This window comes from Saccopteryx bilineata, chromosome 5 (genome assembly GCF_036850765.1).
Source record: "Saccopteryx bilineata isolate mSacBil1 chromosome 5, mSacBil1_pri_phased_curated, whole genome shotgun sequence".
Classification (NCBI taxonomy): Eukaryota; Metazoa; Chordata; class Mammalia; order Chiroptera; family Emballonuridae; genus Saccopteryx; species Saccopteryx bilineata.
The window spans coordinates 95,783,897-95,806,860 of NC_089494.1; the positions used below are offsets into that span (position 1 = coordinate 95,783,897).

At 40.2% G+C, this 22,964-nt stretch overlaps 1 protein-coding gene across 1 annotated transcript in view; it reads right to left on the reverse strand.

The window, feature by feature from the left end:
* Nucleotides 1-22,964, reverse strand: part of ARHGAP15 (Rho GTPase activating protein 15) — a 694,101-nt gene that overhangs the window by 49,952 nt on the left and 621,185 nt on the right. Inside the window, exon 13 of the mRNA XM_066279712.1 lies at nt 13,505-13,610. Within this exon, the coding sequence (XP_066135809.1) occupies nt 13,505-13,610 (106 nt within the window). The remainder of the gene's footprint in view (nt 1-13,504; nt 13,611-22,964) is intronic.

Consider the following 22,964-nt stretch of genomic DNA (forward strand, 5'->3'; position numbering starts at 1 on the left):
CAGGCCTCATCCCAGGCCTCCTGAGTCAAACCCTACATTTTTTAAAAAGGCTCCTATACAATTTGATTTGTAAGTATATTAAAGTTTGAGAAAATCTGAGCTAGCACTTTCTAAAACACTTGGGCTGCAGTAACTCTAGCCATGGGACTAGGAGGTGGAAGAGCCCCCGCAGTCCCCACTGTCCACCACGTGAGTCCCTGGATGTCCCCACTGTTTGAATCCCCCTCCGCGGGAATGCTTCAAAGCCTGCTTCCTGAATCTGGTGAGTTAGTCACGTGGCGTGGCTAGAGGGCACTCTCTTTTTCCCAGCCAATTAGTTGACACCATTAAGCCCTTCTGCTAGAACCTGGGCTGTGAGAGGTGAGGCCTTTTGGAAGAGCTGCAGGATGATGGCCCTTACCACTTGTGGTCATTAAAGTTCCCGTGGTGCTCTTTGTGAGAGAAGGGGTTGTTAACCTCAGTGTCCTGGCTGACTTCCAATCTGCGTAATTGCATGCAGTCTACCTAAGTCTGCTCCGCAGTTTAAAATAGGTAAAGTATTGTTCACTTCTTGTACTAACCTGCTGTGTTGTGTGGCTACACACTGCTAATTAGCTGGGGTTTTTCAGGTGGCTGCGTTCGTAATGAAGAAGTCGTCTCTCTCTGGACATCTCCCTCCTGCTCCCACAGTCTCCCCCTCCCTCAATCCCACACAAGACCACTTCCCTGTTTTCCTCACGTTACCATTCTTGGATAAGAGTGTTTTGGGATCAGTAGTTCCTAGAGTGAACATTTCCTTGGTTTCCTATGTAAACACTTGCTTCTAGGCCTATTAAGTCCTATCATAGAGCACTGGAGGGGGAATCACAAAGAAAGTAGCAAAAATGTGGCAAAACAGGCCTTCCTCCGACAAGATGAAGGAAAATTCCTGGGGGTGGCACTCCAGGAATTATTTTCAGTGCGATATGAATGTAGAGAGAAGTCGGAGAGAACAGAGCATGCGTGTCATTCTCCTTTCCCACTAGTTAGAGACATACGGTGGACTTGTGAGCCACCTGTGAAATGCCTCACTCTATCTGCGGGCAGGGCTGATCCTAAACAGAAAATGAGGCCCCGGGAGAGTGGATGGGATGCCTTGGTGATGACTCAAAGGTCAGTACCAGAGAAGCACTTATTGCCCCGCATGGCAGTTGGGAATGAAAGAAAAATGGGAAGAAACGGGTGTGCAGGGAGCTAAGAGGGCAGAACTGTGCTCTAACCAGAGGAGAGGTCTGTAGGAGAGAAGGGATTTTCTGGGACACAAATGGTCACTAAAAAAGTGTTTGAAAGAAAAGAAAAATCAGGTTTCAAGGAAGTATCACTTTGCATGAGTAAATTGATTCTGTTTTGATGTCTAAGCACAGAGACCCAAATTAATTAAATAAAAATTCCTTTGGAGCAGGGATAATTTCTTTCTTTCTCTTTTTTTTTTCAGAGACAGAGAGAGAGAGAGAGTCAGAGAGAGGGGTAGACAGGGACAGACAGTCAGGAACGGAGAGATGAGAAGCATCAATCATTAGTTTTTTGTTGCGACACCTTAGTTGTTCATTGATTGCTCTCCCATATGTGCCTTGACCGTGGGCCTCCAGCAGACCGAGTGACCCCCTGCTCGAGCCAGTGACCTTGGGTCCAAGCTGGTGAGCCTCTGCTCACACCAGATGAGCCCATGCTCAAGCTGGCGACCTCAGGGTCTCGAACCTGGGTCCTCGGCATCCCAGTCTGATGTTCTATCCACTGCACCACCGCCTGGTCAGGCAGAATAATTTCTTTTATCTTTTCCTATCCCAAACACTATGAAAGATAAGCAAATTAGCTAGTGAATAAAAACAACTGAATTAATAAAGGGAAGACTATTATGAAGAAGAGTATGTTGACGTTCAGTTTATGGAAAGCAGGGGAAAAAGTGCTGTTGGTGCCTCAGTGCCAGCTCCCATGTCTTGCCTACTCTTGTCCCAAAGGTTTCTACTTGTCTCGTTGAAAATGGAAAGGGAAGAAGAGCAGGTATTTCTCCACCCGATGGCCAGACCAACCGAATGCCTATAACAGAGAGGCTTGTTTGCAAATCCTCGTGAAAAGAGGAAGGACTAGAGTCAGAAAGTTAGGAGGCGAGAAGGAGATTGAGGGAAGTGAACATTTCCAGAGAGGGCAGGGAGGTAGATAACATAATTGAATAAGGTTTCCAGATCTTAGGGGTTGACTGTTTTCCTGATGAAGCCGTCTTCATTTTCAGCTCAGTGTCTGTCATGATAGGTGCTCAGTATGTACAGTATTTGTATCATGAATAAATGGGCGATTGATGATGTACCCAAGAATGCTTTAAAGGTGAAGAGAGTTCTCCGGGTGAGGCACGGGTGGAAAAACTCGAGGATGATGGGGATATGGAGAGGAATAGCAGAACAAAAAGGGACAATGTAGGAGAAAATAGCCCGGTTAAAAAGAAAGTGTGACACAGAAGAGGTTACAGGAAGTGAGAAAGTCATTTCTAGACAAAGGGCAATGTTTAGTATAAAGTTTCTAAGTTCTGTATCTATTTTAACTTCCTTTGTATATATTAAGTTAACCTGAGGAAAAATTACAGCTTAGAAACATGTCACTGAGGCAGAGACAAAATACTTAAATATTCTAATCTTAATTTTGAGCTTTATTGTTATGGAGATGGTTTGAAAGGAGCTTTTCCCAATGTCCTGATCCAAATATCCCCTAAACTCATTTCTTGCCCCTGTGAGGCTCTCGTGCCAGCCCACGGGTTCAGTTTAGTTTTGCACCTCTTCGAAGTCAAGGGCGGGTTGAAAACAATTATTATTGGTGGCTGAGATTCCCTCCTGGACACCACTGAAAGTCCAGTCTTTTCTTAGCCAAGACAATACAGTCTCGAGGTGTGAAACTTTGTATATAATCTGCACTTTTTATTGCGTGAGGGAAAACCCCCCCAGCAGTGTAGAAATGTGCAGCTACCCTGTGTTAACTATTCCTGGATGTCACCCTGCAGCTCTAATTTCTGCCTTCTCCTCTGCATTCTGGGGACTGCTGCTGGACTTGTCAGCACCTTGTCACGACTTCCTGGTGCGTGGGCTACCATCGGACTCCGTGTTCCTGACAATTATCTATAAAAAACTCCACGAATCCTTCACAAGTTAAATACATACACATATATATGTATATATACAGGTAAAAAAAAAAAATAAAGCTACTTAGAAAAAAATTAGTCCCCTGAAGTGGATGCTGTTAGTAAGCACTGCCGCCGCCTCAGCGTCCCCAGCCCTGCAATGCTCTTTTGTTCCTGGTGTGACAAGGATGTGGGAGCTAATGTGATTTAACTAAATAATACACAAATGTCAAGGATACTTTCATGTCCTGTGTGCAGACCAGAATAAATTACTCCGATGGAATGTTTTGTTTTTCTTTTCAGGGGACAGCCCCACAGTTTACAAGGAGCTATGCTGACAAGCAGTGGCGAAGAAATATTATTAAAAATAACCTATTTTAATGGAGGACTAAATGGCTCAGGATTTCACTTGGGTTCAAAAGACAGAGGTCTGGAGAGGAAGTTGTCAGGCAGACAGCAATGAGAAATTATTCTTGTCCTGGAATTCCTCTGGGGGTGAGGAGAAAAATACTAAGTCCAGCAAGACACGAAAACGAGGGAAGTCGTTCTCAGAGTTAAAGGTGAACCGAAAGGGATTGGCAGCTGCTTGGCCACGCCAGCCAGAGAGGGCACGGAATCCGGGCCACGTGACAGGCCGGGGACGGCTGCAGAGCTCCCCAAACGGCGCTCCGGGAGGGCTTGCCAGGAAGCCAGATGCTGCTTCTGGAAGAGTATCTTCCGCGGTTGGGCATCTGGGTTCAGTGCTTTACATTTAAAGAGGAGAGAGAGGTGGTAAAAGGCAGAACCCCTGCTGCCTTTCAAGAAAATGTAATCTTTCTAAGTGTCATAATGCTCACACGCACACACGCACAGCATTAGGGAATGTGAACATAGAACTTGTTTTTAAAAAGAACCTCTAAAAATAAAACTTTCTTTAGTATTGTTTAGGTGGAAAACAATGTATTAGGGGAGGATGGGAGGAAGGGAGGGAAAGAGAAAGAGAATCGGGGGAAGAGAGAGGGAGATAGAACACGGACACCAGGAAAAACCCTTGTCAATGTCACCTTACTAAGTAGTTAGGTGATTTCACTCACAGAGCTGGGTTATAGCTGGCGCTCAATTTAAAAAAAAGGGGGAAAGAAGGTAATTTGAGTGATGGGCTTCTGCCTCTATCACAGCTGGCTCGACTTCCTCCCTCTTTGTTTTACCATTCCTTCTTCCCTGGAAACACAACCGAGTGTTGGTATTGGCAGGGAAGCAGAGCGTGGGCTAGCAGACTGGAAATCAGGTGACTGGAGGTCTGGGCGATTTTTCTTCCATTTCACTTTGAAGTTCCCTGTGTCTCAGCTCCGTAAAACAGGGGAACCGAATTTCTTTATACACTTCATAGCAGAGGGCAAGCTTTGTAATCAAGGTGTTTTTTGTTTGTTTGTTTTTTGCTTCACCTGGAGTTAATAATTCAAGATAGTACTATGAAGGTCAATATTGGATCTGGAAAAATAGTGGACAGGGAGGTTGGCTTGATATAATAGGATACAGGAGTGACAGTCTTTCACTTAGTAATGGGAGTAAGGCCAGAAAATATAACACCAAGTTTTTATATTCCAAAGTCTGTTACCAGTCTCAGAGAATCAAGAAATCAGGAGAACTGGCCAGCCCATCTTGGACTGCAGTGACTGATGTAACAGGCCCCCACTCTGAGGGTTGGTCACGGGTGCGCTGAGCAAGGCTTCCTCAGCAGGACCAGCCTCCTGTAGCACTCATTCATGGCACCAGGGCCTCTGAACAGACGGTCTTAATTTTAACACACATTACTTCTTTTACCATTTGGGCTGCTCTTCTCTTCATCATTGGAAAAGATAAATATGAGGTGAGAGAGAGAAACTTGAGAGGAGCAGCTTATTAACCAACGCCTGGATTCCAATCACCTCTCCTGCATTCCCAACACTTATTTCTCATCCTCTAATCGACTTCACTACTGAAATATAAACAACGCCCAAATCACATCATTTCCCCAAGATCTCAACTTCTTTCAATGCCTCTAATTCAATCCTTTCCCTTTATGTAAATTAAGGATATCATCACTCAGCTAGTTCAAAACCTGGGTGCCATCCTGAAATTTTCTTTCTTCTTAACATCTTGCCTGCACTTGGTGAGCATGTACTGTTGAATCAACCGTGGCCAAGCCTCCTATATTTATCCCGCCTGTACCCATCCATCCCTTTCCCTATCCCCTCTGCCTCCACCTCCCTTAGTTTGGGATCTCTAACTTGGACCATATACCAGCCTCTTAACTGGGTTCACCGCCTCTAGAGTTACCCTCCTAGAGGCTATCCTTCACATATACAAAGACTGTCATCTCTAGAAAGACAAATCGCATGGCCTTACCTCCCTGCTTCAGCCCCTTCAGTAATTTACTAATGTCTATGGGGTGAATTTCAAGTTCCTTAGCAAAGCATATAATGTTCTTCCCAATTCATCTCTAGTTTGCTACATTGTCAGCTTATGTTCTGCCACTCCTTTTATGTGGCAGTCATTCCTGAGGATTCGGCATTTCTTCACCACGCTGTAGTTCTCTTATAGCTGGTCGGTGGTCCTTTCTGCCATCTTCAGAGATAACCTCTGGCATCTGGGAGGTACTTTTTGGTTTCCCTAGGTTAAATTTCAGCTCCTGCTCAGTATTCTCAGAGTGTCTTATGATATGGTACCATATTTTTTATAAATGTTTACTAATTTACTCCAGGAAACAATAGGATATGTATCAAGTTGTGGGGTCAGCAAAAGTTTTCTGTGAGTAAATATTTTTGGCCTTGTGCAACTAATTACAATTATATAAATCTTGCCATTGTAGCATGAAAGCAGCCTTTGGCAATATAAGGGTGTGTGTGTGTGTGTGTGTGTGTGTGTCCAGCAAAACTTTATTGACAAAAACAGGTAGCAGGCTGGATGGGTTGCATGGGCCATAGTTTTTAACCTTTGACCTAGTACAGTGGCTGGAATGCAGTAGTCACTCACTGAGATTTCCTGAACGAAGGGCTGGATAAAATTTTACAGTAACATTTCTCAAGTGTAAATTTATTTGACCTACTGCACACATGAGCAGAAGGGAGGGACAGAGACATTAAAAAGTTTTCTTAATGTTGTACAGTTTCTAAGGGCTGAGGTTGGGATTTGAGCTCATGACTTCTGATTCCAAACCCCTGGTTCTTTCCACTAGGTAAAAGGCCAAGATTCATAGTGGAGAAGGGTGCAGCAACTTAGAAAACGTACCTCTTATAAGAAAAATAGCCCCTGCAGGGCGGGCCACCACTAACAATAGAGAAGACAGTGATGGATGGGGCAGTAGCCTTTTTATGTTTTGTTTTTTTTCCTATTATTCAGTGGTTAATGTTACCATTCAAATGTTAAATCAAAAGATCAAAAGTAATAATTTCACTTTGGTCTTAAAAAGCCTTATCTCTCAAAGCCTTCCTCCAGAACAAGGATCCACCACTGGAAGGATCATTGAACCTTAGTCCCCAGCTTGCAAACCTTATAAATCCTGTGCCAAGATGTCTCCCAAGTAGATGACATTTTAATGATTACCACAGGGAGTTGGGAACTATTGCTTCATCCTCACGATCAGAGTAATTAATTTTCTTAACTACCAGGCCAAATTCTGCCATGGGAGTCCAGTTGAGAAATTTCAGACCCATAGGAAGTACATTAGCTCTTCGAAGTGATTAGGGTGCCATTTCAAATACACAAGCAAAGGAGCTATTAGGCTTCTGGCTTATTTCAAATAACTTGCAGCCCCTGTCCCTCAGGGAGGAAAAAAAAAAAGGAAAAGAAAATAACAATTTGCACAGGTTCCTCATTTTCCAGTAAAAATACCCACGGCCTGCAAGTCGGTGGATATCAGGTATTGTGGTTGGGGGCGAGACCAAAGTGCACAGAAAAAGGGCGGAGTGCCGAAGACAGCACAGGAAAACGCAGGCTGCTCCAGAGCACAGCGGGGCTGAGCACTCGGAGGTGGCGGGGGCGGAGGGCTCGGCCGGCACTGCTCTTCGTGATCCGAGGGAAGGGCAACGGCTACTGGGCTTTCTAGTCTATTCTTTAGCCATGTCTCATTTTCCTTCCCGCCCCCCAAATATCGGAGAACGCACTGTGCCATTTGAAAAGCAGGGTGGATGACTTATTTTCTCACCATTGTTTCCTCATACAACCCTTGTATTCCTAGATCATCATCATTTGAGTTGCCTTGGACATACTTTTGTGGAATATTTTATTTAACATCCATGAAGACCACAGAGAAGCTTTAAATATCAGTTTACTCTCACAAACTAGCCACAGCCCACCAGTTTCGCCTTTCAGCAAGGCATCCGACTGGCATGCTTCCATGAGATTTGTCTAGTCAGCCGTATCAATTTTTCACCCTGGAATTCTATGAACAGCTGGAAGATTTTCTTAGCGTCAATACAAAAAGGAAGACTTTTAGCTCTCCTTTCAACCTATTTTACAAAGCGCAAGTCTCTTATAGGAATGTTTATTTGCATCTAAAATCTGGAGCAAATAGATTCTTCTAAGGCTAATTTTGAAAACCAATGAATGATTTTATTTCACCATAAGTCATCTCTAAATGCCTCCCATTTCTCAGACATATTGACTTTCTTTAACAATGTATACCTATATGGGAGCTGAATGTCACCGCCTTCAAATATCTGAGACTGTTCCTAGGAAATTGCTGTCACAGGCGAGGTTCTGCGTGAGGAGGCCAGGAAGACCCTGTGTCTTCCACCAAGCTCCTGACGCCTGATGAAATGTAAGGAGACTGGACTACTTTCTCAGCAAGCTCCCACCGTGAAGGTGAAAATAGTTGGATCTGAGAACATGGGACAAGATGTGGATGGAATAGCATTGGGCTGGGTAGTTCACATGGGGACTGGACATGGCATGGGGGTGTCACATGGTTTGTCAAACGGGTGAAAACAGCCACTTTGGGACTGGGGAAACTGGCTAAGTTGACCAGCATAGAAACTATGGTTTTGGGAAAAGATTCTGTGGTGAGATAAAGAATTTTCTGGAAGCCAGAAATTTTGGCAATGCAGCCTCTGTAATACTTCCTATATTTATTTCATTAAAAATGATTTTATGCCCTGGCCAGTTGGCTCAGTGGTAGAGCGTCGGCCTGGCGTGCAGAAGTCCCAGGTTCGATTCCCGGCCAGAGCACACAGGAGAGGCGCCCATCTGCCTCTCCACCCCTCCCCCTCTCCTTCCTCTCTGTCTCTCTCTTCCCCTCCCGCAGCCGAGGCTCCATTGGAGCAAAGATGGCCCGGGTGCTGGGGATGGCTCCTTGGCCTCTGCTCCAGGCGCTAGAGTGGCTCTGGTCGCAACAGAGCGACGCCCCAGAAGGGCAAAGTATCGCCCCCTGGTGGGCAGAGCGTCGCCCCCTGGTGGGCGTGCCAGGTGGATCCCGGTCCGGGGCATGCGGGAGTCTGTCTGACTGTCTCTCCCCGTTTCCAGCTTCAGAAAAATACAAAAAAAAAAAAAAAAAAGAAAAGATTATATACTTTTTTCACTATAAAATTTGTACATGTTGCCCTGGCCAGTTGGCTCAATGGTAAAGTCCCAGGTACAATTCCCAGCCGGGGCACACAGGAGAAGTACCCATTTGCTTCTCCACCCTTCCCCTCTCCTTCCTCTCTCTCTTCCCCTCCCACAGCCAAGGCTCCACTGGAGCAAAGCTGGCCTGGGTGCTGAGAATGGTTCCATGGCCTCCACCTCAGGTGCTAGAATGGCTCCAATTGCAGCGGAGCAATGTCCCAGATGGGCTGAGCATCGCCCCCTGGTGGGCATGCTGGGTAGATCCCGGTGGGGCTGCCTCACCTCCCCCACCCCGTTTATCATTCTCACTTCAGAAAAATACAATAAAAAATTGTACATGTCAACATGTTTCCAAAACCTATTCTCTTTACCTGTTTTCTTAAGCCCAGTGTCTCCTCCTACACCATTAGTAGAAGAGAAAAAGAAACACATGAGGAAAAGAAGAAACCTCTCATAATTTGACAACTCTAAGAAAGAAATAGTACGGAACATCTAAGCAAATACCTTTACAGTCCTCCAGATGCCAAACTTTTCCACATATTTATGGTCACACTCTCTTTGAGTACATAAAATACTGTATCCCCAAATTACAAAAAATAATTAGCTGCATTTCACTAAAAGATTACATATGAACGGATACAATGTATACCATGTTCTAAGTAACTTTCCTCTATCTCTGAATACTTCCGTTGTTTCCAGGTTTCCACTAGTGCAAATGTTCTGTTGTAAACAATTGTATCTGCATAAACTGCCCCCTGCTAGGTAGCATAGGGTCCCAGCAATTAAGATGACCACTGAAAAGGTGTAAAGATTTGAAAATTTTTCATTCTTGATATATATTACACATATGGCTTTCCCAAAATGCACGTTGTTGCATCCGATGAGCAGCGTATAGAGGGCTTGATTCAATACATGCCGGGCAAAATGGGATTCATCCTATTTCATTAGTTCTCTATAACCTCATCTTTTTCTTTTCCCTTCACACATTTACTAAATAGAGAAAAGGGTGAACCCTTCTAAACAGTCAGAGGAACTATTTTTAGTTACCCAGCTTTGAAACCTCAGGCTCATCTCCATGGCTGACTCAATATGGGGGATAGAGCAATAAGAGAAACAAAGACTGGGTGGAATTTTTCTTTGAACAGTCACAAGATTTGTACATTTCTTTGCGTTTGGGGTTCACCACTCTATGCCATCTACGACTCCCGTGTGGCCTCCTGGATTCCATTCACTTCTCATTCTGTTGTGTTCACTACACTCTGTTGTCAGGTAACTCTTTCATAAGAACCAAGCACATTACGTAATTGTCTGACAGATAGTTTGACAGTTCTCTATGTCTTATATAAATCCTCTGCCTAGCTTTCAACCTTCAACTGCTACACATCAGCAAGTAAACCTTATCTTTCCAGGTCCTCCTTTCTATTAACTTCATCTTCACTACGCCTGCCTGCCTTTCCGAGGAAGCACACTCAAGGAAATTGTACTTGACACTTACATTTTGTGGAGATAGAACCTGCCATTTATGTGACGACTCAGAAGGTACCTCAGGACCTCCCAGTGCTTCCCATTATAATGTCAATTTGTGAAAGTGGCTATTAATAAAGGTTTTTGGTTGGTGGCATTTTGAAATGATAGCTTATTTTGAATTTCTGGTCTCAAGCTACCACAGCAGAAGCATAGAACTCGACCTTAAGTTTGATCAAGAATGAGGACTCTGGACTCTGAGACTATTTAACCTTGATAGGCATTGTGTAATCTTATGCTTAATATAATCACAACCTTTTAAATTTCTGGTTCTGTGGCCAGAACTTGTATTCCAACTGTGCTGCATTGAGCTTTCTTGGCTGACAGTGGCTCTGCTTTGAGGTAGCATTTAAGTCAGAGCTCTGCAAACATGGAAGAGTTCTATTCTGCTGGCTGTAGAGTATGTAGGTCAAGTGGAATTTCTGGCACTTCATTACATTCCGTGACCCTCACTAAACAACTTCAAAATATATATATTTGCAACAATTTGGAATAAACACTACATACAAGTGTTGATGGTAGATTTTTCTGAAGAACTACCAAATGCATCAAAATTAAGGAAAACATTCTAATGATTCTTTCAAACACGAATATATTTAAGTTCTCATTAAACAATCTTCTTATTTAGTCTTCTCTGGCTTTGATGACATGCCACGATTGGCTGTTTATCAAAAACTTAGCAAGAAATACTTAACAAGATATAATCACATGCACACACTTGTGCATAATTAAACCCAGTTTATAAATCAGTGCACAGTGGAATATGGCCACACTACTCAAGAAAGGTTGGTGCTAGCAAATAACACTTTTCTCTCTGTCTATAATGAAAAATCTTATAATGTGAATGCTGTGAAGGTAATATAATAATCTGATCTTAAGTCTTAGTTAAAAACTTCTATTTCTATCACTTCTGAGCTGAATAAAAGTTCTAACAAAATCAGGAAATTAACTTAGATATAAAAACACAAGCATTAATTGTCCATACTGGGATTGTGTGGCATGAAGGTGAAGGATTCTCTTCCTTTGAAGGTTATTAATTGGATGGGTTCTTATCTGTGTGTTTTATTTTTTTCAAAGAAGAGTTTAGCTGCTTCTTAGCTTCTTCATTTTATAGCTGCTCTTTTACTTGGAAAAATAAATAGAATAATTGAGACTGAGTAATTGATATTTCTCAAGATCTACAAAACTAGGTACTGCGTAGCATTAAAGAGTGTATTTTTCTACTTGTTTTATGACTTTGTCCAGTTAAAGTTACTGAGATAAGCACTCCAGTATTTACTTGTAACTTTAAACCCCTTTCATGGTGTGACTGGATCCTATGGGAAAAGAATTAACATTTGAGGCATGCTTACCTTGGGCCAAGCATTTTATATGCATTATCTCATTTAATTCTCATAACCACAAGCTACGGTTAATATTATTTAATCTATTTTATGTGCCTGAGATAATAATGAAAGTAAAGTATGGAACACGGATTTGACTCTAGATCTATTTTTTTAAAAGCCCAAGACCCTTTCATTAAACCACACTGCATTTGCCACTGAGGCCAGTGTGTGGAGGTGACAAGAAGGGGCATTCTAACAACAAGGGGTCTTCTGAACTTTGACACAGGCTCCCCTAGGGGAGCTAAAGAAGAGAGAAACTATTATGATGAATTAGATTAGAATAACATTACCTAATGCAGCGAACAGTTAAGTGAATTATGAGCTATCCACATCATGGAATACTATGTCATCATTAGAAAGGATCACATCAGTCCGGTGAATGAAATCGAAAGCTGTCTGTAAGTTGCAAAGTAGTTGTGAAACAATGTATGCTGTATGATATACTTTAACACAATAAATAACCATACACATGCTTGCATGTACTTAGAAACAGGTCTGGAAGGACATATACAAAAATGTTACTTAACTTTCTTCTGCTCATTATTAGGTTGTGACAAGTAGGCAAATTTCACTTTTTTATCAAAATATTCACCACTGTTTAAATTTTGTGTGTGTGTGTGTGCAATTACATATATTACATTTACAAATAAAATTCATGTAATGAACTATGTAGTTGAATAATTGTAGAAATGACCCAACCCAAGGAATGGTGATTAAGGAGATTTAATCTCACAAAGGCAAAGTTGCCCAATAAATTTTAAACTCTCTCAGGCTTTAGCATTATCATATGCATTTGAGGAAAGCTAAAACCTCACCACTTGAACTGAGCTCTGCCTTATCTGAGGAAGGCATTAACAAGAGGTCAACTGAGTAACAGGCATTTCAAATTCATGCCCAAATGGACTTCTCCAGTCTGCAGTTCCTACTCACCCTGCTCCTCCTCCAGCCTTCCCTGTCTGTGCAGCCCTACCTATCCCCATTCGCTGAAGCCCAAACCCTCAGAGGAACCCTGGATTTCTCTATTCTCTTCCCCTCTGCATCCCAACCAGGCAAATCCAACCTGACTCACTTTCACAATATCTCTCTGAGGGCTCCATTCAAGTCATCGTTATTTTTTCCTGGACTACTAGGCCTGCCTCCTAATAGGTTCCCTGCTTTCGCTTTTGTAATCCATTCACCTCATGGCAGCAGTGTGATCTTTTACACTCTCTCAGTGTAGCACTCTTTGTGGTTCTTCACTGTCCTCACAATGGAACACACATGTGTTATTGTGGCCGTGAGAGCCTATATGATCTGACATCCACTGGACATTTGGGGTTCCAGTTCCTACTCCCCTCCTCCAGCTGTTTAGGCTCTGACCATCCTGGCCTGCTCTTCAAATACATCAAGCTCTTTCAGTCCTCTAGGTTTTTATACTTTTCTTTTCTCCTTAGAATACTCTTCTCTTAGCTGTTTACAGGGACAGTACCTTATTAATTTGAGTCAGATATTTACAGATAAGGAAATCAAACTTCAGAGAGTTTAAGTACCTTATTTGTGGTCCTCGCATGTGGTACAGGGCAGTGCTGGGTTTTGAACTTACGTCTGAAACATCTCATACTCTTCCCATTATACTATACAACAGAGTAAAGAAGGCCCACCCCAGGACTCTGACTACAGTCCCGACAATCAATCAGCGAACACCTGTTTGTTGAAAAGGCCAAGAAAAAAATAAATTCATTGAACAGTTTCTTTTGTAGCTTCTCCTTCCTATCCTTAGTATGTTCTCCAACTTCTGCAGGAAGACTTATATCAGCGAGAGAGGAAAATATGAGATAGATGTATTTGGAAACTCGTGTCTTAGAGATCTGAAATTAATTATTGTTCATTCAGGAAATGAGTATATGATAACACAACCTTTACAACTTACTTAGTTAAATGTCCAAAGAGGACTTTCATGGTGTCACGATTTGGTGGAGGGAGTTTTTGCACAAGAGACTTCGTAGTTTCAATTCTTGCATTGTTGTCTTGCTTTTCTGAAAAAATAAAGTAAAAACAAAGGTTAGGAAAAAAAGATTTCATAGGCACATGAAGAAAATTTCTTAGGAGAGTTTTGACTAAGATTTAGAGGTTTAAAGTAATCCTCAGCAGCCAAAAGGAATAGGTATACTCAGCATTATCAGGAAGTTTCTTCATTTTGACTCTGAATTAGAACATGACCATTTAAAGCAGCACCGATGTGCTTTGTGTGGCCATGAGACAAAGTTTGGGTGCTGAGACTTTAAGTTAAAGTGTTATGTGGGACTTCTGGGGATGTCATGTATAACGTCATGTATAGGGTACTGATTTAACTTTTCAGCCTTTTACTTCTGCTCTTCAGAATAGAGATAGAGCCTGACCAGGCAGTGGTGCAGTGGATAGAGTGTTGGATTAGGATGCAGAGGACCCAGGTTCAAGACCCCGAGGTCGCCGGCTTGAGCGCGGGCTCATTGGGTTTGAGCAAGGCTCACCAGCTTGAACCCAAGGTTGTTGGCTCGAGCAAGGGGTCACTTGGTCTGCTGTAGCCCCCTGGTCAAGGCACATATGAGAAATCAATCAATGAACAACTAAGGAAATGCAACAAAGAATTGATGTTTCTCATCTCTTTCCCTTCCTGTCTGTCTGTCCCTATCTGCCCTCTCTCTGACTCTCTGTCTCTGCTATAAAAAAAGAATAGAGATAGAACAATTATAACATAAGGTGACATTAAAAGTGAGGTGAAGCCTGACCAGGTGGTGGTACAGTAGATAGAGTGTTGGATCAGGACATAGAAGACCCAGGTTCGAAACTCGGAGGTCGCTGGTTTGAGTGTGGGCTCATCTGGTTTTAGCATAGCTCACCAGCTTGAACCCAAGGTCATTGGCTTGAGCAAGGGGTCACTTGGTCTGCTGTAACCCCCAATTGCTGTAGCAATCAATGAACATCCAAGACGCCGCAACGAAGAATTGATGCTTCTCCATTCTTTCCCTTCCTGTCTATTCCTATCTGTCCCTCTCTCTATCTCTGTCTCTGTCTCTATCACAAAACAAAAACAAAAACAAACAAACAAAAAAAACTGAGGTCAAGCAGAGTGAAACTCACAGCGAGAGGAAGCTTCCTTAAATGTGTGGAGCAGTCACACCAGTCCTGTAATGCCTATCTCTGAGTTCAACATAAGAAAATAAGCCTCTGTGTACTGAAGTTTTTATGAATGGTTTTCTGATACGAAAGCCAAGCAGTTCCTAATACGACGTGCTTCCTGAAGCCCAATTCATAATCACCTGTTGTTAGGTAGATGAACTTAAAGTAAGAAGGCTTTAGTTCAGAAGCTGGCAGGTTTTTAAAAATACACTGTTGCAAAAAACCCACTATAAAAAGAAACTATAGAAAAACTATCCTGCAGAAGATGGTATTTGGCTAAAGTGGGATGGGGCATTCTTTCTAATAGAAACTGTGCTTGGAAGCTTTTGTTCTTGCTCCTAAAACCACAAAGGCTTATAAATAATACCTCCCACAGTCAGAGCTTTCAAAATTGCAGTTATTCTTAGAAGAGTTCCAACATAATATGGATCGGACAACTGCCAATGGAAGAGACAGGAGGTGGGGGGTTAGAAGAAGAGCCAGTTGCAACATCATAGTAGACAGCAGATCTAATCTTTCTGCCAAAAGGGTAGAAAACCCCCTTGTAGCTTAATGGTGCTAAGACAGTGTGATGCTTCATAAGACCAGTTGGAGCTTATGGGATACCAGAAACTCAGGAAAAGATCCAGAAAGTCCGAAAAGGTGAGAGTGAAATTGGTACAGTGTGCCCAAGACAGAGCTCTTACGAATACGTGGGATACTTGGATACCTTGTATGTAGCCATATGAAGCTAATGCTACACACCAATGATGGTATGCAAAGATATATAGCACATGCTAGTAATAGAATTTACCTGAAGATCTGGTGAACTGTTTGCTTCAGGTGTTAAAGATGATAATAGAAGAGGAAGTAGCAGCAGTCCATACATCTATCATGATAGTCCTAAATAAAGTATGCCTTACTGTTTTTTTTTTTATTTTATTTTTTTAAAGATTTTATTTATTTATTATAGAGAGGAGAGAGAGGGAGAGAGAGAGAGAGAGAGAGAAGGGGAAGGAGCAGGAAGTATCAACTCTCATATATGCCTTGACCAGGCAAGCCCAGGGCTTTGAACCGGTGACCTCAGTGTTTCCAGGTTGATGCTTTATCCACTGCACCACCACAGGTCAGGCCTGTTTTTTTTTTTTTTCTTAATTAGTAGAAGTGAGAAGGAGGAAGAAGAAGAGAGAAGACTAATTTTACTGAAGTTTCTACTTTTACTGAAGTATCATGCCATAGTAGTGATCAAGTCAATGTCAAGCTCTCCAAAAAAATGATCAATTGGCATTGAGGACTACAGAATTCACAGCCATAAATTAAGCTGAACAGATGATAATTAGAGAGTGGTCCAAATGGACCAGCAAACCTCAGTTTTAGAGAACATATGATATGGTCAAGAGTGAGTTTCAGAATGGTTGGGGGTTATGTAATTAGAAATACATAAATTTGCAAAGTCATTGCCATAGTTCTTAGGCAACAATAAAACTTTATTAAGTTTGTTTAACCAACTGGTGAAATAATTATAAATTTCCATAGACAGAGTCAGTTCTTCTGTGCTCCATAGAACTTAGGACATTCTATTTATATGCAGTCCACATAACAGTGGAGCCTTTGATAGCTCAGTTGGTAGAGCATAGTGCTATAGAGGATGTGATTCCACATGATATTGCTATGGCTGGAAACAACCCAAGTGCTCATTAATAGATGAGTGGAAAAAGATGCTGTGGTACAGGTACACAATGGAATATTACTCTGCCATAAAAAAGAACAAGATCCTACCATATGTGACAGCATGAATGAACTGAGAAGCTATTATACTAAGTGAAATAAGTTAGAGAAAAACAAATACCATATGATTTCACTTATATTTGGAATTTAAAGAATATAAACAAACAAAACAGAGACAGATTCATAGATACAGAGAACAGACTGATGGTTGCCAGACTGGGGAGGGGTGGAGTAGAAAAGATGAAGGGATTGAGATGTACAGATTGGTATGTAGTTACAGAATAGTCATGGGGTATAAAGTATAACATATAGAGAAAATATAGCCAGTAATATTGTAATAACTCCATATGGCGCCAGTTGGAAATATAGGGAGGCCAGTTTGTAAAGTATATGATTACTTAACCCAGTGGTTCTCAAAGTGTGCGAAGATTTCCAGGTGTGTCCTATGGTATTCCAGAGAAATATGTGACTGTTGGGAACCAAAAAACCAACATGGTTTTTGGAGTTTAGATTTTGGGGGGACAGAGGTGTGGGGAATTGGCTGTAAGCTGACAGTCTGCCCAACCCCCCACCTCACTTGTCTGATTAGGTTACAAAAGGCTGTTAAGCTGAGCTGCTGGATTGTTTACACTAACCTCCATGTTCCCCGGAAAGACTGGAGGCAAGTTTCTTCTATCCTTCCTTTGGTGTAAAGTTAAGATGATATGTATGGAGGGGGTTCTCTGCAGTTGGTAAAATTCTTGGGTTGCCTTGGAAATGTGATCAGAGACCACTGATTTGCTAATGGCCTCACTTTGCCCTATAAATAAAGCAAGATGCTGTTTTTGGCGCACTTTGTTTTTGCCAGCAGCTATTACAGGGCCCTCCTAACCCCATATTTTCTTAATTCCATGTATTTTCTTAATCCCACACCATTCCCACTCGGGACCTGGAGTTACTAGCTGTGCTGGTTTGTGGCATGTGCCCAGATATAAAAATACATATAGTTACCCTATTATACCATTTTATTATGGAAATACCACTCTTTTTGTTAACATGTCAATATTATAGTTATTATTAACACATTATTATATTATTTTTAGATAAATATACCCAAATAAAATGAATATATTTCTCAAAAAGAAGCATGATATTGAAGAATCCGATTCTGGAAGTGAGCAAAAGTTAAGAGTAAATAAAATAGGACTTGAAGGCTGACAGGCAGAATTTAATTATTAGCATTTTTCATCACTTAACACTGAACAATACGACTGGATTAGAAACCCATTCATGAAAGCTTCAAGTGATTTTGGTTTAACATTAACAGAAGAAGAACTGGCTGCTATATCCACTGATCGTGCATTGATGATTAAACATAAGGAATTGTCTCTTGAAGCCTTTTGGATTTCTATAATAGAAGAATATGTGGCAATATCTAAAAAAACTTTGAACATTTTACTATGATTTTCAACATCCTATTTATGTGAATTAGGATTTTCTACCCTCAACACAAAAGTAAAAAAAGAGGAATTCTTCAATGTACTGACGAGGAAATGAGAGTTTGCCTTTCACATATATGCCCAAACATTGAAGAAATCGCTAGGACACATCAGGCTCATGTTTCTCATAAACACAAGAATGAAAAAACTTAACACGTTTGTGCCGGGACCTGCCGAATTTATTAAATTTTATTAAGAATGTATCTATATTATCAGGTGACCCTAGAATCTATGTAAACACAATTAATTAAATAAATAAAAAGAATGTCTCTCTCTATATAAAAAGATAACTTTTAGTCATTTTTAAATTTTTTAACCTCTCTTTTTTATGAATTCTAAAAAGCATAACAAAAAAGTAACATAAAATGTTTTTTAATGTCAGAATAAGTGTAATTTTGTTGTATTTATTTCATTTAATTACCATAAAAGCACATAGACTTTATATATTTTTCTTTAATATTTGACTTAATTATTATACCATATTTCTCAGAAATTTGTATATAGTGAGCCTACAATTATTTGTAGGATTTTAAATGAGCCCTGACTTCAGAAAGTTTGAGAGCCACTGACTTAACCACTATGCTGTACATCTAAAACTAATACAAATTAATACTGAATGTAAACTGTAATTAAAATATTTAAAATAAATTTTAAAATATTGCCACGGCTTGAACGCCTATTCATTTCTCCCATTCAACAGGGGGTTTTCCAGCCACACTTGCAGGCAGTGGGTGAAATGGGTGAAGAAAGAACAAATGAACAAATGAAAGACAGAAACATGGGTTGGAATAGACAGACCTTGGTTTGAATTCTGTATCACTTTTTATTAGCTGTGTGGTCTTGGACAAGTTTCTTATTTTCTCTGAATAATAATGTAAAAGGCCAGTTTTATAGCTTAAACAAGATAGTACGTAATGTACCTAGCACAATAACTAGTAAAAAGAAAGTACTTTAAAAATGTACTTTCCACTTCCTCCCTCACCTTTTCTGAGGCCCATGCTGGGTCTGGCTTATTTTTCATTTTCAGCAGTAATCATACTATCCGGTTGCAGTGAGCATTCAAAATGTAGGTGTTAATACTTGAACTGAGTTGGTGCCAGTGATGACATGCACTTGCTATCGCATTCTGATGTTTCACAACACTAAATACTTTCTGAAAGGCTGAGAGGCTGACAATCTGATTGGCGAGTGGTTCAGTTACATACAAGAATCCTGATAAAGTATATAGTGGTTCCCATATCTGCCTATAAGAAACATCTTACATGAAGTGTATTTTATAGAAGTATATCTTTGTTCTTTATCAACATTCACTCACACTTGAAGAATTGGATAACTGATTTGTGGTGAACACACGTGTGTGGCTAAGTTACACATACATGGAGGGGGACTGGACAGTGACTGGAGAAGGCTGAAATACTAACAAGGAGGAACAATTTATTTCTTCTTACAATATAATCAGAACAAAATCTTTGAAAAGATTATAGGAAAGCAGTGGTGTCCCATTCAAATCAATACCCCGCCCACTTTTCTTCAGCTTGTAAAATCAGGAAATAACACAAACACTTCTAAGTGGAGGAACATCTAAAAATACGATTAGAAACACTAAAATCAAAATGACACCTTTTCAGATCTGGTTTATTGATGTGTCATATTAGGAACTGGAATCACATACACAATATAGGAGTGGTTAATGAGCTAAGATTCATACACAGCTTACTAAAAACATGTCAACTGTCTTCAATTGATTCAGTGAGCATGTGAAAGACAGCATTTTCTATTAATATTTCTCCTTTAGCATATGGTTTCTAATTATTAGGAAGTATTGAGAGACTTGAGGCAACTTTAAAATATTTCTGCTTTTTTTACTCTGTGACTAAAGTGGAAAACAAGGAACTTTTTTTAACATGGAGAATTAGAGAACTTCTTAGGTAAATTGTATACTAAAAGGCTTATATAAAAATCTTTCTAGTCATAATGAACTACATAGTTCTTTCCCCCTTCACTCATATTTGCTTCTACCTTTATTTCCTATTACTTATTTTTCAATCTACTTTATGCTCATTAATTCCTCCATTTTAGCTCCCCATCCATATACAAGAGCCTTTCCAAACTCTAAGCTGGGAACTCACAACTGCATACAAAATATTTTTGTAGGACTTCATTTTTGCCACCCACTAGTGAAAAAAAGTATATGTAAAAATATATGCAATGCACATGTAGACAGGAAACTGTTTCTTACGGATTCCTACTTCTCACCCACCTGGCCCCCTTTTCTCACACTCCCCGAACTCTGTTGGAAACGAGCTTCTTCAGAAACAACTTCAGACTCCTTAGAGAAGTAACGACTTCTACATGATGTGAAATAAATAGCCTTTAACGTTATGATAAGGTTGTGGCTTTATAGTTTCCCCCTGATTCATGGTGTTGAGGACATATTTTTAAAAAATATGGTTTATGATGGTTACATTTGCATTTATCTGCATGAAATGTTGCTACTAAACCAAAGATATTTACAACCGAATGCCTTTTTGCAAAGAGATAAGATAAAGTTATACAATAATGGAAAGAGTTCTATGCAGTGCAGAACCCTGGACCTACTGACCCCTGAACACTTCTTTGGCCTTATCACCCATCCATTTATTATTCTTAACTTATTTATAGCCACATGTTGAATCATATTTCAAAATAACTTGTGCTTTGTTATATAGGTCCACCCAGAGGAAGAAAAGACCAAATTCTCCCAGTCACCAATATATCAGGGGCACTCTTGATTCCATTTATCTGTAATTCTTAAAGGACAATTGTGCCCCTTTGTCTTAAGGAGGTCAGCAGTATCACAGCTGTTCTGCTTCTGAAAGTTCTTCTGGAATGTATAATGCATCCTGTGTGAAAAAACGGTAGTCACTTGTATGTCAGGGCTATATTTGGAAGAAAGCAGTTTAATTTCTATCTGGTTTATACTTTTTGTATCATGACCATTTCAGAATTTAGTTAGAGGCTGATCCTGGCTCATAACAAGAGGCAGTATCTTCAGAGGACATTTTAAGCATATCTTGGAACTGATTACAAATATTTGAGGATATGCCTTTTAATTGATAAAACTTGAGTTGGGTGTTGAGGAATCATCCAAAACATGACAACATTTGCTTGATAAATCCTTTCAAATAAATTACATTTACTTTAGGAAGGGGCATGTCCCGGGCAAATTCAAATCTCACACATGGCTTCAAATAGACCCTTACTTCAAACTCATGTTATAAATAAGAGAAGTGGTAAATTGCAGAGGTGTCTAAAAAACTAGGTTAGAATACTTGCTCTGCAATATGATTTGGAGGAAGTTGCTTGAACCCTTGATGTTTTCAGTTCCTTTACTTAAAAATAGCCACCCCGAAACCCAAATAAGTGTTTTATAGGATTGTTAGTAGAATTTTTAAAAATTACTTATTTATTCATTTTAGAGAAAGAGAGGAGGGGGAGGAGCAGGAAGCATCAACTCCCATATGTGCCTTGACCAGGCAAGCTCAGGGTTTTGGACCAGTGACCTCAGTGTTCCAGGTTGATGCTTTATCCACTGTGCCACCACAGGTCAGGCCTTGTTAGTAGAATTAATGTTTTAGTACCTATCAATGCACATATAGTAAGTGCTTATTAAATATAAGCCTCCTTAAATTAAAATCTTTCTTTTGAAGCATCTTCTCTATCAGCCCTGATGCACAATTACTCACAGTTCAAGGCTATTTGCAAAACCACATAAAGCCATTATTTTACTCTTCAGTACTCTTTCCTAAAAACAGAAACAGCTCACACTTATGTGACAGTTTTGTAAATATATAGACTGCTATCCATTATCAAAGAGTGTTTCATCATAAATCCTAAATAGATAGAAATATCATAAATAGACATGTCATTGTATTATAGACAATGGCCCACAGATTAACCTGGTGTTGGCAAATTTCACTTTTTCAAGATTCCATACCACTCATCCATCTCCAAACCAGAAAAGCCATACGTTATATTTAATTAAAAGAAAGACACATTCTCAATGTCTATGATACCTTATGTTTGAATTTAAGTGTTGAGGGTCCATGTCAAAACAGTTCAGCTTGAGTACAGAGTATGTGACTTGCAGGGCAGGAAAGATGCAGCAGAAATGGAATCTAATTGATTCCCATGAAACCTTTTTTTTTTCTTTCACCTGAAAATTGAACTAAGTACCTCGCTGGCAAAATAAGCTTCTCGTGTATCCATAGCCTGTCTTTCCAGACGTCAATACGGAGTCTGACTTCTGAATAATGAAGTCCTTTAAGGAAAAATTTTAAAAATGGAAATAACTCTTTATGGCTAACAAATGTTAGTAACAAAAAATATATACTCTGCCAATTGATTGCCATAGTGTAGGGATTCTGTTATCTGTGAGTAAAGCCCCCCACCCCATCCCCACCACCAAGAAGTCGTTTCTGGCCCTTGTCCTGGAGAAGTTCGTCTGTCCAGAGCATGCTATTAAGAGTCAACCTAAGTGGAACCTCTATTTCTTACCACTTCTATTCCTACTCTCTGGCAATAAACAGTTCAAAATTTATTAAAAAGAAAATAAATTTATTTCTTAAATCATTGTACAAGTATTAACCATATAGATGTATAGATGGTTAAAGAAAACAAATATGTTAAGACTTGTGGGCAATCGGTGGCAGACACAAACAAAATTGGTTCCTCACTTGTGTCATTTTATAATCCAGAGGGGCAGATAAAATACAGAACGCATCATAAGAGATGTTTAAATTTAAGACCTATCATAATACAAGCATCCATGAACTTTATATCTTCCTTCTGACTGAAAGGATCCTCTAAGATGATCCTTACATGCTAAAGCGTGAAGTGTTGACCCATTATACCAAAACCAAATAAAAAAATAACTGAGAAACTCAATGAACACTAAATCAATGAACATAAAACTTCATTTATTCACTTTCTGAAGGCCTTCAAATTCTTATTCATACCTTTTTAACTTTGCTTTTTCATCTGTGTTATTCCAGGACTTGGAGCGCA